This window comes from Echinops telfairi, unplaced genomic scaffold (genome assembly GCF_000313985.2).
Source record: "Echinops telfairi isolate 266 unplaced genomic scaffold, ASM31398v2 ScPeMD7_7468;HRSCAF=8506_0, whole genome shotgun sequence".
Lineage (NCBI taxonomy): Eukaryota > Metazoa > Chordata > Mammalia > Afrosoricida > Tenrecidae > Echinops > Echinops telfairi.
The window spans coordinates 36,421,236-36,434,579 of NW_022111369.1; the positions used below are offsets into that span (position 1 = coordinate 36,421,236).

The 13,344-nt window shown below is 41.7% G+C and overlaps 1 protein-coding gene across 10 annotated transcripts in view; it reads left to right on the plus strand.

Annotated features, from left to right (window-relative positions):
* The window catches only part of SEC31A (SEC31 homolog A, COPII coat complex component), an 81,652-nt gene extending 73,928 nt beyond the window's left edge, over window positions 1-7,724 (plus strand). For all 10 annotated transcript variants that reach the window (XM_045284019.1, XM_045284020.1, XM_045284022.1 and 7 more), the window contains 2 exons: window positions 5,469-5,540; window positions 6,868-7,724. In XM_045284019.1, coding sequence (XP_045139954.1) covers window positions 5,469-5,540; window positions 6,868-7,047 — 252 coding nt within the window. In that variant the 3' untranslated portion in view covers window positions 7,048-7,724. The remainder of the gene's footprint in view (window positions 1-5,468; window positions 5,541-6,867) is intronic.
* Window positions 7,725-13,344: the final 5,620 nt, after the last annotated feature.

Here is a 13,344-nt window from a genome sequence, read left to right on the forward strand (position 1 = left end):
CTCACTCACTGCCTCACTCACTCACTGCCTCACTCACTCACTGTCTGTCTCACTCACTCACTGACTCACTCACTCACTGTCTCACTCACTCACTGTCTCACTCACTCACTGTCTCACTCACTCACTGTCTCACTCTCTCACTGTCTCACTCACTCACTGTGTCACTCTCACTGTCTCACTCTCTCACTGCCTCACTCTCTCACTGTCTCACTCACTCACTCACTGCCTCACTCACTCACTGTGTCACTCTCAGTCTCTCAGTGTCTCACTTACTCACTGTCTCACTCACTCACCGTCTCTCTCACTCACTGCCTCACTCTCACTGTCTCACTCACTTACTGACTCACTTGCTCACAGAAAAAAAAAGAAAAAAAATGTGGTGTCTTTATCATTTTTGCTTAAGTTTTATAACATAAGTATTTTTAAAATTTTACAAATGCAATGAAGCTAGTACTTGTATAGTATACTTAATAAATGACCAATTACTGCCATTCTGAATTGCAGTGACCCTATAGAACCTTATAGGACCCTGTAGTTTTGATTCGAATTTGATTCGATTCCGACTTGCAATGACCCTATAGGACAGGGTTGAACTGCTCCTGTGAGTCTTCCAGACGGTAACTCTTTACAGAGAGCACCGGTGGCATAGAAGTTACCAGTTGGGCCGTGATCCAAAAGTTTGCTGTTCAAAAGCACCAGCCACTCCTTGGAAGAAAGATGGGGTTTTCTGCTTGGTCCTTTAGGGTCTCCATGAGTCAGCTTCGACTCCATGGCAGTGGGTTTTTGTTTTCTTGTTAGCTCTTTTTCCCCCCTTCATTTTTGTACTGTTAACACTTTTCAGAGGTAGAAAGCCGCCCCCCTCGCGCGCTACCCCCCCATTGGACTGGCTGGTAGTTTCAAACTGCTTACCTTGTGATTAACAGTGCAGTTGTTACCCACTACATCACCAGCACTCCCTTTATTATTTATAAATTTATTTAATCTTCATAACTCTACAAGAGATAGGCTTATCATATATGTTTTACAAATGACGAAATTAAGGCAAAGAACAGTTAAATAGCCCTTACAATGTTAAGGGCTACGATTTGAACCCAGACAGTTGGGCTGCAGAACGCTTGTCCTTAGGCACTATGCCGTATTGCCTTTCTTTAGTGTACATCATGTTAGGCACATACATAAAACAGAGGCATACAAGAAACTAGGATTTGGGCTTTGATTTCCAGCTAATAACTTTGGACATGTCTTTAAAAATCGTTAAATGTTTTTGTTATTGAAGTTAAACTAAAAGTAGCTGATTTTACTTAGTAAAGATTTCTGTGTGTTAGAACAACCTAACAAAGCCAGCCTTGTTTTAGTTGAAGTTCCAAATTCTGCCAACACTGAATATGTTCATTTAGAAACTGGCTACTTGTCTGCTTAAAAAACAGCTTCTGGAGTTTGCTGTTTCATCAAGCACTTTTGAGTGTTAATATGTGCTGCTTTCTGCTGGACTTGAAAGCAACCCCTTATACTAGAAGTGTCAGAAAAATAGAGGCAGAGAAAGATGAACACAGCTGTGGCATTCTGGGAGTGATGGAAAAATCAAGCCAGGAACCAGAATGGCAAATGAAGCTGAAGACCAGATTTACAGTATTCCACAACCCCTATGCATATGCTAAGTAGTCATTTGAAAGTACAGAAGTCCTATTAAGAATGGGGCAAAACTGTATTTCTTTGCTTATGAGTCAGTATAGAGAAGTTGGGAGGACATATAGTACATTACACTTTATATATGTAGCTCAGTACATTTTAATTAAGCATATTTTTAATGCAGTTTTTGTGGTAAAATTAGGTGCCTCGGCCAATATTTGGGTTGGTTTATACTCAAGTGTGTACGGCACTCATGCAATCCCTGTGACTAGTTGGAGGAGTTCTAATACCCTGTCCTGGTGCTCCAGCGCCTTGAGATAGGGCTCCCCCTGGTGGCTAGATGGGATTGCCATTGAGATGGACTACAGTTCCTTGTACAAAAGTCTGTTTTTATCAATGGAGTGATTTTTATAGCATGTCTTCATTTTTATTTTCATGTTAGTTCTGCCCAGATAGCACCAAGTAGCTCTGTAGCACAGTTTAGTATTTTATAGGAGTATTTCTTGATGGCCTCCTCTCTTCCTCTCTCTAGACACATTGGCCGCCTTTTCTCAAACATCAAGAGATGTTTGGTATCAGGGACTTTGTATTTTCTTTTTTTAATCATTTTATTGGAGGCTCTTGCAGCTCTTGTAACAATCCATACATCCATTGTGTCAAGCACATTTGTACATATGTTGCCATCATCCTTTTCAAAACATTTTCTTTCTACTTGAGCCCTTGGTATCAGTTCCTTGTTTTGTTCCCTCCCTCCCTCATGAACCCTTGATAATTAATAATTTTTTTTTCATGTCCTACATTGACTGATGTCTCCCTTCATCCAAGTTTCTGTTGTTCATCCCCCTGGAAGGGGGCCTGTCCTCCCCCCACCTGCTCCACTCCCTCAATCCCCAACCTTCCCCATACCCTCATGGTATCTCTACTCTCATTATTAGTCCTGAGGGGTTTATCTGTTCTGGATTCTCTGTGTTGTGAGCTCTTACTTGTACCAGTGTACATGCTCTGGTCTAGCCAGATTTGTAAGGGGTCATGATAGTGGGGGGGAGGAAGCATTAAGAGATCTAGAGGAATACTGTACGTTTCATTGGTGCTATACTGCACCCTGGCTGGCTCATCCCTTCCTTGTGACCCTGTGTTTTCTTTTTACTACTTGTAACTCTTCCTGAACTTAGTCTGTACTTTTCGCTTCCTCATGTTTCCAGGACTCTGCTCAAATGTTATTACCTGGCCTTTTTCACCTATATAAAGTAACACCCACTCCAACTGCTTTTAACCCCTTTACCCTGACTCTATCAACTTTCCTTTACAGCTGACATAAAATATTTTATTCATTTATTTAGAATCTTTTCTCCACCTACTGGAATGTGTAGCTCCTTGACATGCAAGTCGTGTACCAGCACCTGGCATATATACTTGGCACTAAATACTGGAGAAGAAACAAACAGTGCCACTCTTACACAATGGACATTTATCATTAATCATATTGTAATTTTAAAACTTTAAAAAGTCATCTTATAATTAAAATAATTTTTAAAGTAGTATTTTAGTTTTGGAATAGTTTCCTCTCACTATAGAGAGTGGCCATGAGTTAGAAATGGCTTGGTGGTAGTGGGTTTGGTTTAGTATAGTTATAGTAAGATTAGGTAGAAAAACGTATCAAATTTAAGAGCTAATTTTACTGTGTATACTAATTATCATAAGTAGCCAGAAGATCATTCCTCTTCCCCCTTTTGCTTTAAAAGGGTAGAAAGAGGCAGGATTAAATATACCAAATGAAAATAATAAGTGTAGAGTTATTATTTTTTGAGACGTTAAAATAAGATTCCACAATTCACCTAGATGTTACCTTCTTACTAGAAGGTATACTATTGTTTAGAAAATGATTATGGCAACATATGTACAAATATGCTTGATATAATTGATGTATGGAATGTTATAAGAACTGTAAGAGCCCCAAATAAAATGATTAATAATAAATAAATAGGGTTATAATATAACGAAACCTTCTCTTCTGGGCTATAATGATCTATTGCTACCTCTAGATGGCCTGTGGATCTAGTGCAGTTATACACACACATTTTGTCAAGTTAGCTTGCAATCCAACCAGCATCTCATTCCCCCTGAGCTCTAATTCAACACTGAGCTCTGTTGAATCCTCGGTTGGTATAAATGGTTAAGCTCTTTTTGTGTGTGTAAGAGAGAACTTTATATCAAGAAGTAATTATGCATCCATAAAAAATCCCAGCCCAGGCCATAAATTTGGCGTTAGCCCATAAGTTCGATATTAGCCCATGAATTTCTCTTCAGACTCATGCAGCACATGCAATGATGCTGAATGTAGGAAGATCACAAGCACTGGGTGGAAAGTCCTGTGGCTCCAATGGCAGTAGACACATCTCCAGGGCTCTGACTGCCATCAGCGTGGCTCCTTGTGGCATGTTAACAGGAATGTGAATCAGAGAAGGGGTGGTGGGGTGGTGGTTTGAAGTTCCCAGAAGCCTCATGAGAAGGCCATGCCCACAAGGAAGGATCATCAGGCTGTGACCTGATTGACAGGCTAGACTCCACCGCTTCATTTATCAAATTGACATGAAATTGTATAACTGCCACATTTGCCTTTAAAAAAAAAATCATTTTCTTGGGGGCTCTCACAACTCTTACAATATTCCATACATCAGTTGTATCAAGAATATTTGTACAGATGTTGCGATCATTTTCTAAACATTTCGTTTTGAACCCTTGGTCTCAGCTCCTCTTAGACACCCCCACCTCATGTTCCCTTGATAAATTATAAATTATTATTTTCATATCTTACTCCAACCACTGTTTCCCTTCAGCCATGTTTCTGTTCATCCCCATGGGGGGGAGGGGGGAGATAGTGGTGGTGGGGTGGTGGGAGGGATTATGCATCAATCGTTGAGCTCAGTTTCCCCTTCACCCCCTCCCCCACACCTTCCTCCTACCCTCCTGGTATTGCTGCTCCCATTTCTGTTCTGAGGGGTTTATCTGACCTGGGTTTCATGTGTCATGAGCTCTTATCTATACCAGTGTACCTGCTCCAGTCAAGCCAGAACTGAAAGGCAGGACTGGAGTCATGATAATAGGGGGTGAGGAAGTCTCAAGGAACCAGAGGAATATTGTGTTTTTCATTGGTGCTATACTGTTCCCTGGTTGACTCATCCCTTCCTTGTGACCCTTCTGTGAGTGGATGTCCTAATGTCTGCAGATGGGTTTTGGGTCTCTGCTCTGATCCCCTCGTTCCCAACAATATGTTTTTTTGTTGTTTTGGTTCTTCTGCTTAATGGTTAAGCTCTTGACTCTTAATCTAAAGGCTAGCAGTTCAAATCCACCCAGGGGCCCTGTGGAAGAAAGGTCTGCCAGTCTACCTTCAGAAAGATCATACCCATTTAAACCCTAGAGAACATAGTTCTACACTGACTCGGGTGTTGCTATGAATCAGAACCAGTTTGAGAGCAACTTGGTTTGAGGTTTTTTTTTTCCTTTGTTCTCCCAAACCCATTGCTGTTAACTTAGATTCTGATGACATAGTAACCCTACAGAACAGAATGGAACTGCCCCAGGGTTTCCAAGGCTAATCTTTATGAGAACAAATTGCCACATCTTTCTTTTATGTAGCAGCTGGTGGGTTCAAACCATTGACTTTTTTGTTAGCCTTGTACTTAACTACTGTGCCTCCATTCTTGGTCATAATTGCCTGCATTTCTTTATAAAATGAAATCTGCTCAAGATCTTTATTACAAGGTTTGGTAAAATGAGAACAGAGCAAGTTATTTGGATGGAAATTAATGTTTAAATTATCTGTTTTTCCTCTTCTACAGCAAACCAAGAGGAAGCTGGATGATGCCAGCAAACGTTTGGAGTTTCTATATGATAAACTAAGGGATCAGACAGTAAGTTTTGGGGGAAAGGGAAACGTTATAATAATGTTCTGTTCCTCCTTGCTAGTACAGAAGTGGTCCGTATCTCTTAAAGATAACATCCCACCAGCATTCTCATTTAGTATGCTTAAGGGGAAAATTGTCATCACTGTTACATACCGAGCTTTGTTCTTTACATTTCACTCCTTGGGGATGAGAGTAGAACTGTATGAATGTGTGTGAGAGAGAGAAATTAAGTATAATTTTAACCTTTCTGATAACAAATAACAATACAACTGGCCTGTGTCAACACTAAGGTGATGACCTCCTGTTTTAGATTTTAGCTAGTCCTTGAATCATGAAATCAGATGGGAAGATACTAGATACTTCCTAGAGACCAAATCTGAAATCTGTTTCATAGTCTAAAGCTCCTGATCCTTTCCTTGCACAGTAGCTGTGACACAGAAGCAAAGACAAGTGTAGCCACACGATGAGCAGGCTAACATGTAACGGTGAAGACGGCTAACAAACACATGGATAAATGCACTGTGTCTGTCCTTTGTCCATGTCTCGCCATTTCTTCCTAGACGTGTTCCATTAATGAAAGCACTGGAGTCAGAGAGAACAAACAGAACTGGACTCCCCACCCCCATTCCTGTCAGAGAAAGATAACGAAGGGCTTCTCTAATGAGCAGTGAGCAGTGTGGCCTCGCTGACAATGACGTCCTCTCTCTGAAACATAGTGTGTAGTCCAAGCAATGACAGGCACAAGAAAGCTACAGGTTTATGGTGTCCAGAGGTGACAGGATCACAGGAGTCTGCTAAGAATTGGCGAGTTGATACATGATGAGGTCTGGCGCCCTGCTCAATGGAAGTGGGCCCGAGTTCCGAGGGATGTGCCTGAGAGTCTTTAACCTCCTTCCTGTACGCAAGGGAACTTTTAATAGGTCCGGGGCCACACCAGAATAACGGAATTCAAACTTTTAAGTGCAGAAGCGTGTCAGCTTGTGGTGAGGGAATCTGGTTTCCTTTCTAAAGTAGGAAAACATACAGCCTTTGTTCAAAGGGGCTTCAGAAAACTCACAGAAAAATGGAATTGACAGATAATGAAATTTTTGATTCTTGAAGTCCCCTTGTATGTATAATTCAAACGTATTTTTAATGTAAATTTTTGTCATGGTCTGCAGCCTCAGTATTATTTGGTCCTAGAAGCTATTCTTTCTAAAGTACTGGCATAGGTTTATATGTCTTGTGTTCATTCTAAGCCCCATTTGGATGTCTGGGTATAATATTTATAGGAGAGCTCATGGGAACGTCCTTCCTCAGTGTCATGACTTCTCTGCGTCTGCCTTTATTTCAGTTGTCCCCTACCATCGTCAGTGGCTTGCACAGCATCGCGAGGAGCATTGACGCTCGGGACTACCCTGCAGGGCTGAACATCCACACCCACATAGTCAGCACCAGCAACTTCAGCGAGACCTCCGCCTTCATGCCTGTTCTCAAGGTTGTCCTCACCCAGGCCAACAAGCTGGGTGTCTAAAAGGATAACATCACCCCCTGCCAATATGGCCATTTCCAAAGAAATATGTTTAAAATATTAAGACATGGACCAAGTATCAGTCCTCACGCGGATGCTCCCACAGCAGCCAGTCAAGAGCATTTATACTGTTTCTGCAGATATACTCACCTTACAGCTGTCCAGGGCCTGGTGCTCCTCCCCCCCGCCCCACCCAGTTTTAATCTTCAGTTGCCCATGATGATCTTCCTATTCTGCAAATAGTATATTTCCTGGATTACACTTAGTAAGGTTTCCTAAAGTATTCTGATAAAAATAGTTCTGTAAATCACAGTATGCTTTATGGGAAGAGCATCCGGTTGGTTATGCTAATAAGCAGAGCTAAAATGAAATTTCTTTCAGGTTCTCCCACCTCCCTCCATGTCACACAGATTAAAGGGCGTAATCCTATTTCAGTGTGTATGTAGTCTCTACTTTTTTTTTTTTTTTAAAACAACTGCTTACAGCTTCATGTAATCCCCAATTTTTTGTGGTTTAGGCTACACTCTGGTCCTGATCAAATAATCAAAGAGCTGTGGATAGATTTTAGCAAATCAGAGTCAAAACTGGCCCACCAGCTTTAAATAGCTATAGGAAAAGATTGAACACTTTCATTCTGTAGAATACATTGAACTTTGTTTTAATAAATGTTTTCAATATTCTGTTTGAGTTTTAAGATTGAATTGTCTACATTTTATAGTTAGATTCATTCACCTTTAAAAAAAAATAATAGACATATACTGAGGCTTAAGGTTAGAAAGAAACTTAGTCAACCCCCTGAATCAAGCTAATTCCTCCCCCATTTCTCCCCACCATTGGTGCTTTAAAGGGTCAGAAAGGGGCAGTCAGGGCATGTTACAAGTTCTCTTGGGGCTGCTAAGAACAGCCAGGCATTCTTCAACTAGTTACCCTATCAAGGGACTTTATTATAATCTGTCATAAAATAATGTGATAAACAAAATAAGTGGTTTCGTAGAATCTTTTTTTCCCCTGCTTTTTAAAATCTTTTTTCTTTAATAAATCATTTTATTGGGGGCTTATACAATCCTTATCACAATCCATACGTACATCCATTGTGTCAATCACGTGTACATTTGTTGCCACCATCATTCTCAAAACATTTTCTTTCTACTTGAGCCCTTGATATCAGTTCTTCAGTTTTTCCCCTCCCTCCCTCCCAAACCCTTGATAATCTATAAATTATTATTATTTTTCCATGTCTTACACTGACCTATGTCCCCCTTCGCCCACTTTTTTGTCCGTCCTCCAGGGAGGGGGTTATATGTAGATCCTTGTGATCGGGTTTTCCCTTTCTTCCCCACCTTCCCCCTTGCCCTCCTGGTATCTCTACTCATGATTGGTCCTGAGGGGTTTATCTGTCCTGGATTCTCTGTGTTTCCAGCTCTGATCTGTACCAGTGTGCATCCTCTAGTCTAGCTGGATTTTTAAGGTAGAATTGGGATCATGGTAGTGTGTGGGGGGGGTGAGTATTAAAGAACTAGAGGAAAGTTGTAATATTTCATCGGTGCTACACTGCACCCTGATTGACTTGTCTCCTTCCTGTGACCCTTCTGTGAGGGGATGTCCAATTGCCTACGGATGGGCTTTGGGTCTCCACTCTGCACCCCCCTCATTCACAATGATAAGATTTTTTGTTCTTTGATGCCTGGTTTCATGAAATCTCAAGGAGAACTAGATTCTAATTATTTCCCCCCCTCTATACAGTCAGTAAGGGCGTTAGAAAATTAGAATACAGATAACTAGAATACGCTGTGTGGCCACATGCAGATAGTGTTATGAAGAGTGAGAATAGTTCATTATGCTCTCTACAACCAGACTGAGACAGTTTACAAAAACAGCCCAGTTCCCTGTGCTGAGGTTTCATAAAAGAAACACCGCCTTTTAAAAAACGTGTTTTCAACCGATAGTGACTGCAGGTAGTGGAGTAGGGCTGCCCAGGGGTTTGGATGCAGTTATCTTTATGAGAGCAGATAGGTCTCCGGGTCTCTCTCCCACAGACCCTCTGGCCTCAAAGGCCAAACTTTCAGGTAGCAGCTGAGTGCTTAAGCTACTTAAAAATTAAGGCTCTTAAAAATCAAGTCCGTTTTAAAAGATGTTAGGATAGTATTTTTAACCCGTAGGCGGTACTTAATCATGCATGAGTCCTAGAGTCTGAGCACTAGAATGTCTGAACTTGCTCATGAATCTCTGTTACTCACTGAAAGGGCAACTGCCCTGTTGAACCTGCCCTTGAACTGTGTTGTCAGTGGAAGGCCCTGTCTGGACCCAACAGTTGGCTTCCTGGAGTTATTTCACTCAGCCTTACAGTGAGGGTTTCTGTGATGGCTTCACTCTCTCAACTTGGTAGTGGATTCACTGGTTTCGTTACAAAGAAACAGATTCCTAAAAGACAAGAGACCCGATTAGGTGCCAGTGGAACCCTGTTATTAACATATGAGTAGCTGTTATCTCCCCCCTTTTCAATACAGCATTGTGATTTTCTCAGTTGTGGAGTTATCTCTCCCTGGTGCTTATAACTTTGGAGCAATCTCATATATTGTAATAAGGTAAGATGAGCTGATTCTAAGAGTTCTGTTTCTGAAGTCTGATGATACTATTTACAGAGAGTACTTTGTTTTTCAAAAGAAAAGCTACTGTCAGTAGAGAAAAAATTAGACCTTGATACCATCAATATATCTCTTTAGGGTTTTAAACTTGGAAAAAGGTATTCTGGCTCATACTCTGCTTTACCCCATGTCTTACAATTCATTGCAGTGGGCACACGGAACTCTGACAATATTCACGCTTGAGGAAGTTAACAGGAGGAAGTGCTCAGAGTAGAGTTGTTCAGTTAGGCATGTTAGGAAGTTCTTTGAGGGCTGCTAATAAATGCCCATAGGCCAGGGCATGCTACTCTGCAATAAGCCTCAAACCAAAGGCACTCAGACCCCCCCAATGAATTACCCAGGGACACCCCGCTCCACCAGTCAGGCTCCTGTTCCAGAGCACTCAGTTTTACTTCTCTCTGAGCTAGGAAGCCACCATTCTGTCTCACACTCTGGTTCCTGCTTCTGTTGCACATTCGCCGCTCTTCAGACGTCAGAGCTGCCTTCAGGATCAGGATGGCTCACTGCACAGGGATCGCGGGGTCCAGATCCGTGGTTCTCAACCTTCCTATTGCTGCGACCCTTTAATACAGTTCCTCATGTCGTGATGAATGTCACGAACATAAAATTATTTTCGTTGCTACTTCGTAATTGTCATTTTACTACTGTTATGATTCGGACGACCCCTGTGAAAGGGTCATTTGATCCCCCAAAGGGGTCGCGACCCACAGGTTGAGAACCACTGGTCCAGCGCTGCATGCCATTCCTGGTTTTTGTGGTAGGGAGAAGCCACTTGCTGCTTCTCAGAGGGCTCCTTATAAACCCAGCAGGATGGCAATGACAGTTAAGCCTGTTAAACAGCCTGTGAATCATGTCAGCGTCTTCCCCCCACCTTCTTACCCAGGAAAAGGCTGTTTAGTGATAGTTACAGACTGTGGGTCGAAGAGCCATATTAAGTAATTGATTGCATCTGCAGAAACCTTTAGAGTCCATCTCTGCAAAATTCATAAACTTCTGTTATATGGCTACCCTTATATGAGGGTAAATCTAAAAGGATTACTACAGAATCATAGAAATCATTATTAAACCAAAATAACAAAATGTGAGGCAGTTTCTTGATACAGTCCCATCATTGTGAGGGCAGTGTTAACCCTTCTCTGAGGGATTCTGCACTTCTCACTTTGTCACATCCAAACAGCAAGTTGGGCATCTTTAAGGCTCTCAAATCGTGTTCCGTTTTATTGGTCTTTGAGTTTGGGGAACAGATGTTAAACGAGGCAAGATGAGGGTTGTAAGCTGGGTGAGCGAAGGTTTCCCAGTGCAGTTCTGACGGGACAGCCCTTACCTACCATCGAGAAGTGAGCAGGTACATTGTCATGGGGTGGGGGGGGGGCGTAGTTCCTAAGCATAACTTCCCTGGCCTTTTTCTCATCAATGAAGTTTTCAGTTGTCTTTAAACGTCTTCCTAACAAGCCCCTTTAATTGTCCTTTTCTTCAAGAAAAGATTAACCTGGAATCTCTCAAAGAGTAGTCACCATGACCTTTTTTTTTTTTTTTGCTTTTAACCTTTTGTGAATTGAGTTAAGGTTTATAGAGCAAATCTATTTTCCATTCAAAAATACATACACATTTTGTTTTATATCATTGACTGCAATCAACAGTGTAACATCACTTCTCCCTCTTTACTTCCTCCCTGTGCTTCTGTTTTCATCCCTCTTCCTTTCCCAACCTTTCTGAACTTTCACCGTGACCTGCCTGCAAGTAAGGGATCCCATCTGTGAAGTCACCGTTGTCAGGGGACCTTGCTCTGTAGGTTGAGTTGGTAATCCAAGATTTGTCCCAGGATTAATTCCATGACATTGTCACCATTAGCTTTGGTTTTGCTTGACATAAAAGGATCAGCTCTGAGCTAGTTTATCTTTGTGCAACACTTTTGGTACCCTTCAAACCAAAAGCTTGCTTCAGGCCCAGTTGTTTGCCTAACATTGGAAATGCGTAACCATGTGCAGTCCCAGCGGCGGTGGTTTCCGCATCGGTGGTTATACCTTCTCTCAGCTTGTAGATGTCACGGTTGCTTCATTTGTCCAGGTCGATGGTCTTACCTCTCAGCTCATCTTTAAAATGATCCAAATGCAAACTTTTGCTTTTGTTTTAGCGAAGCAGAATTTCCTTGTTGCAAAGTTTCAATAATTTGGGAAGATTGCCCACTTGAGTTTGTTAAAAATTTTGCATTAGCCCTGGCCTCAAAATTATTTTTTTCTTCAAGACACAGCCCCCTTTAAAAAAAAAAAAAAAGAACTTGTTTGCATTGATCCCAGAGACATGTTTAAGCACATTTCGTTTGGAATGAAAGTAAGGGAACACTGGTAGCAAAACCGTTTGCCGGGTGGTGGTGGTTAGGTGGATGAGTAGGTTCCGACTCCTAGCAACCCTGTGTGCACCAGAAGGAAACACTGCCCCGGCCTGTGCCACCCTCACTATGGTTATGTTTGCGCCCACTGTTGCAGCCCATCTTTTAAAAATTATTATTAATCATTTTATTGGCAGGCTCTTAAAAATCTCATAACAACCCATCACTCAATTGTATTAAGCACACTTGTACATATGTTACCATCAACATTTCCAAAACATTGCCTTTCTACTTGAGCCTTTGGTATTAGTTTTTTTCCCCTCCCTCCCCGACCCTCCCACCTTCGTGAATCTTTGATCAATTATATATTATTATTTCATATCTTACATTGTCCATTGTCTCCCTTCACCCACATTTCTGTTATTCATCTGCCTGGGGGGCAGGGGGCAGCTATATATCCAACTTTGTGACAGGAATGATGTGTGTTTCTTCGGTGCTATATTGCACCCTGGTTGAATCATCCCTTTCTTGTAACCCTTCTGTGGAGGGATGTCCAACTGTCTACAGATGGGATTTAGGTCTCCACTCCAACCCCCCTCTTTCACATTGATACAATTGTTTGTTTTGGATCTTTTGATACCTGATCCTGTCGATATCTCACGATCACACAGGCTGGTGTGCAGCTTCCATGTGGGCTTAGTTGTTTCCCTGCTGGATAGCCACTTCTTTAACTTCAAGATTTTAAGACCACAGACACACTATCTTCTAATAGCCAGGTATCATCAGCTTTCTTCACCACATTTGCTTCTGCACCCATTTTGTCTTCAGTGATTGTGTTGGCAAGGTGAATATCAAAGAGTGCCAGGTTATTAGAACAAAGTGTTCTGTGCTAAGGGAGTCCTTGAGTAGAGGCCCAAAGTCTGTCTGCTATCTTAATACTTAACATATAAAGATATGCACATTGGCCTCTATCCCTATCATTATAAATATGTTTATATAACAACATGCCTATAGCTATACCAGTAGCATTTGCCTCTTAGTTCTTTCCTCTATTTCAGTGGTTCTCAACCTTCCTAATGCTACAACCTTTTAATACAGTTTCTCATGTTGTGGTGACCCCCCCCAACCATAAAATTATTTTCGTTGCTACTCCATAACTATAATTTTGCTACTGTTATGAACTGGGTGACCCCTGTGAAAGGGTCATTTGACCCCCAGAGGGGTCGCAACCCACAGGTTGAGAACCGCTGATCTACAGGATGAATCAAGAAACCTTGTAGGCAGCTAGGGAAGTGACAGCCTTGTTTTATCAGTACCTCATCTTCT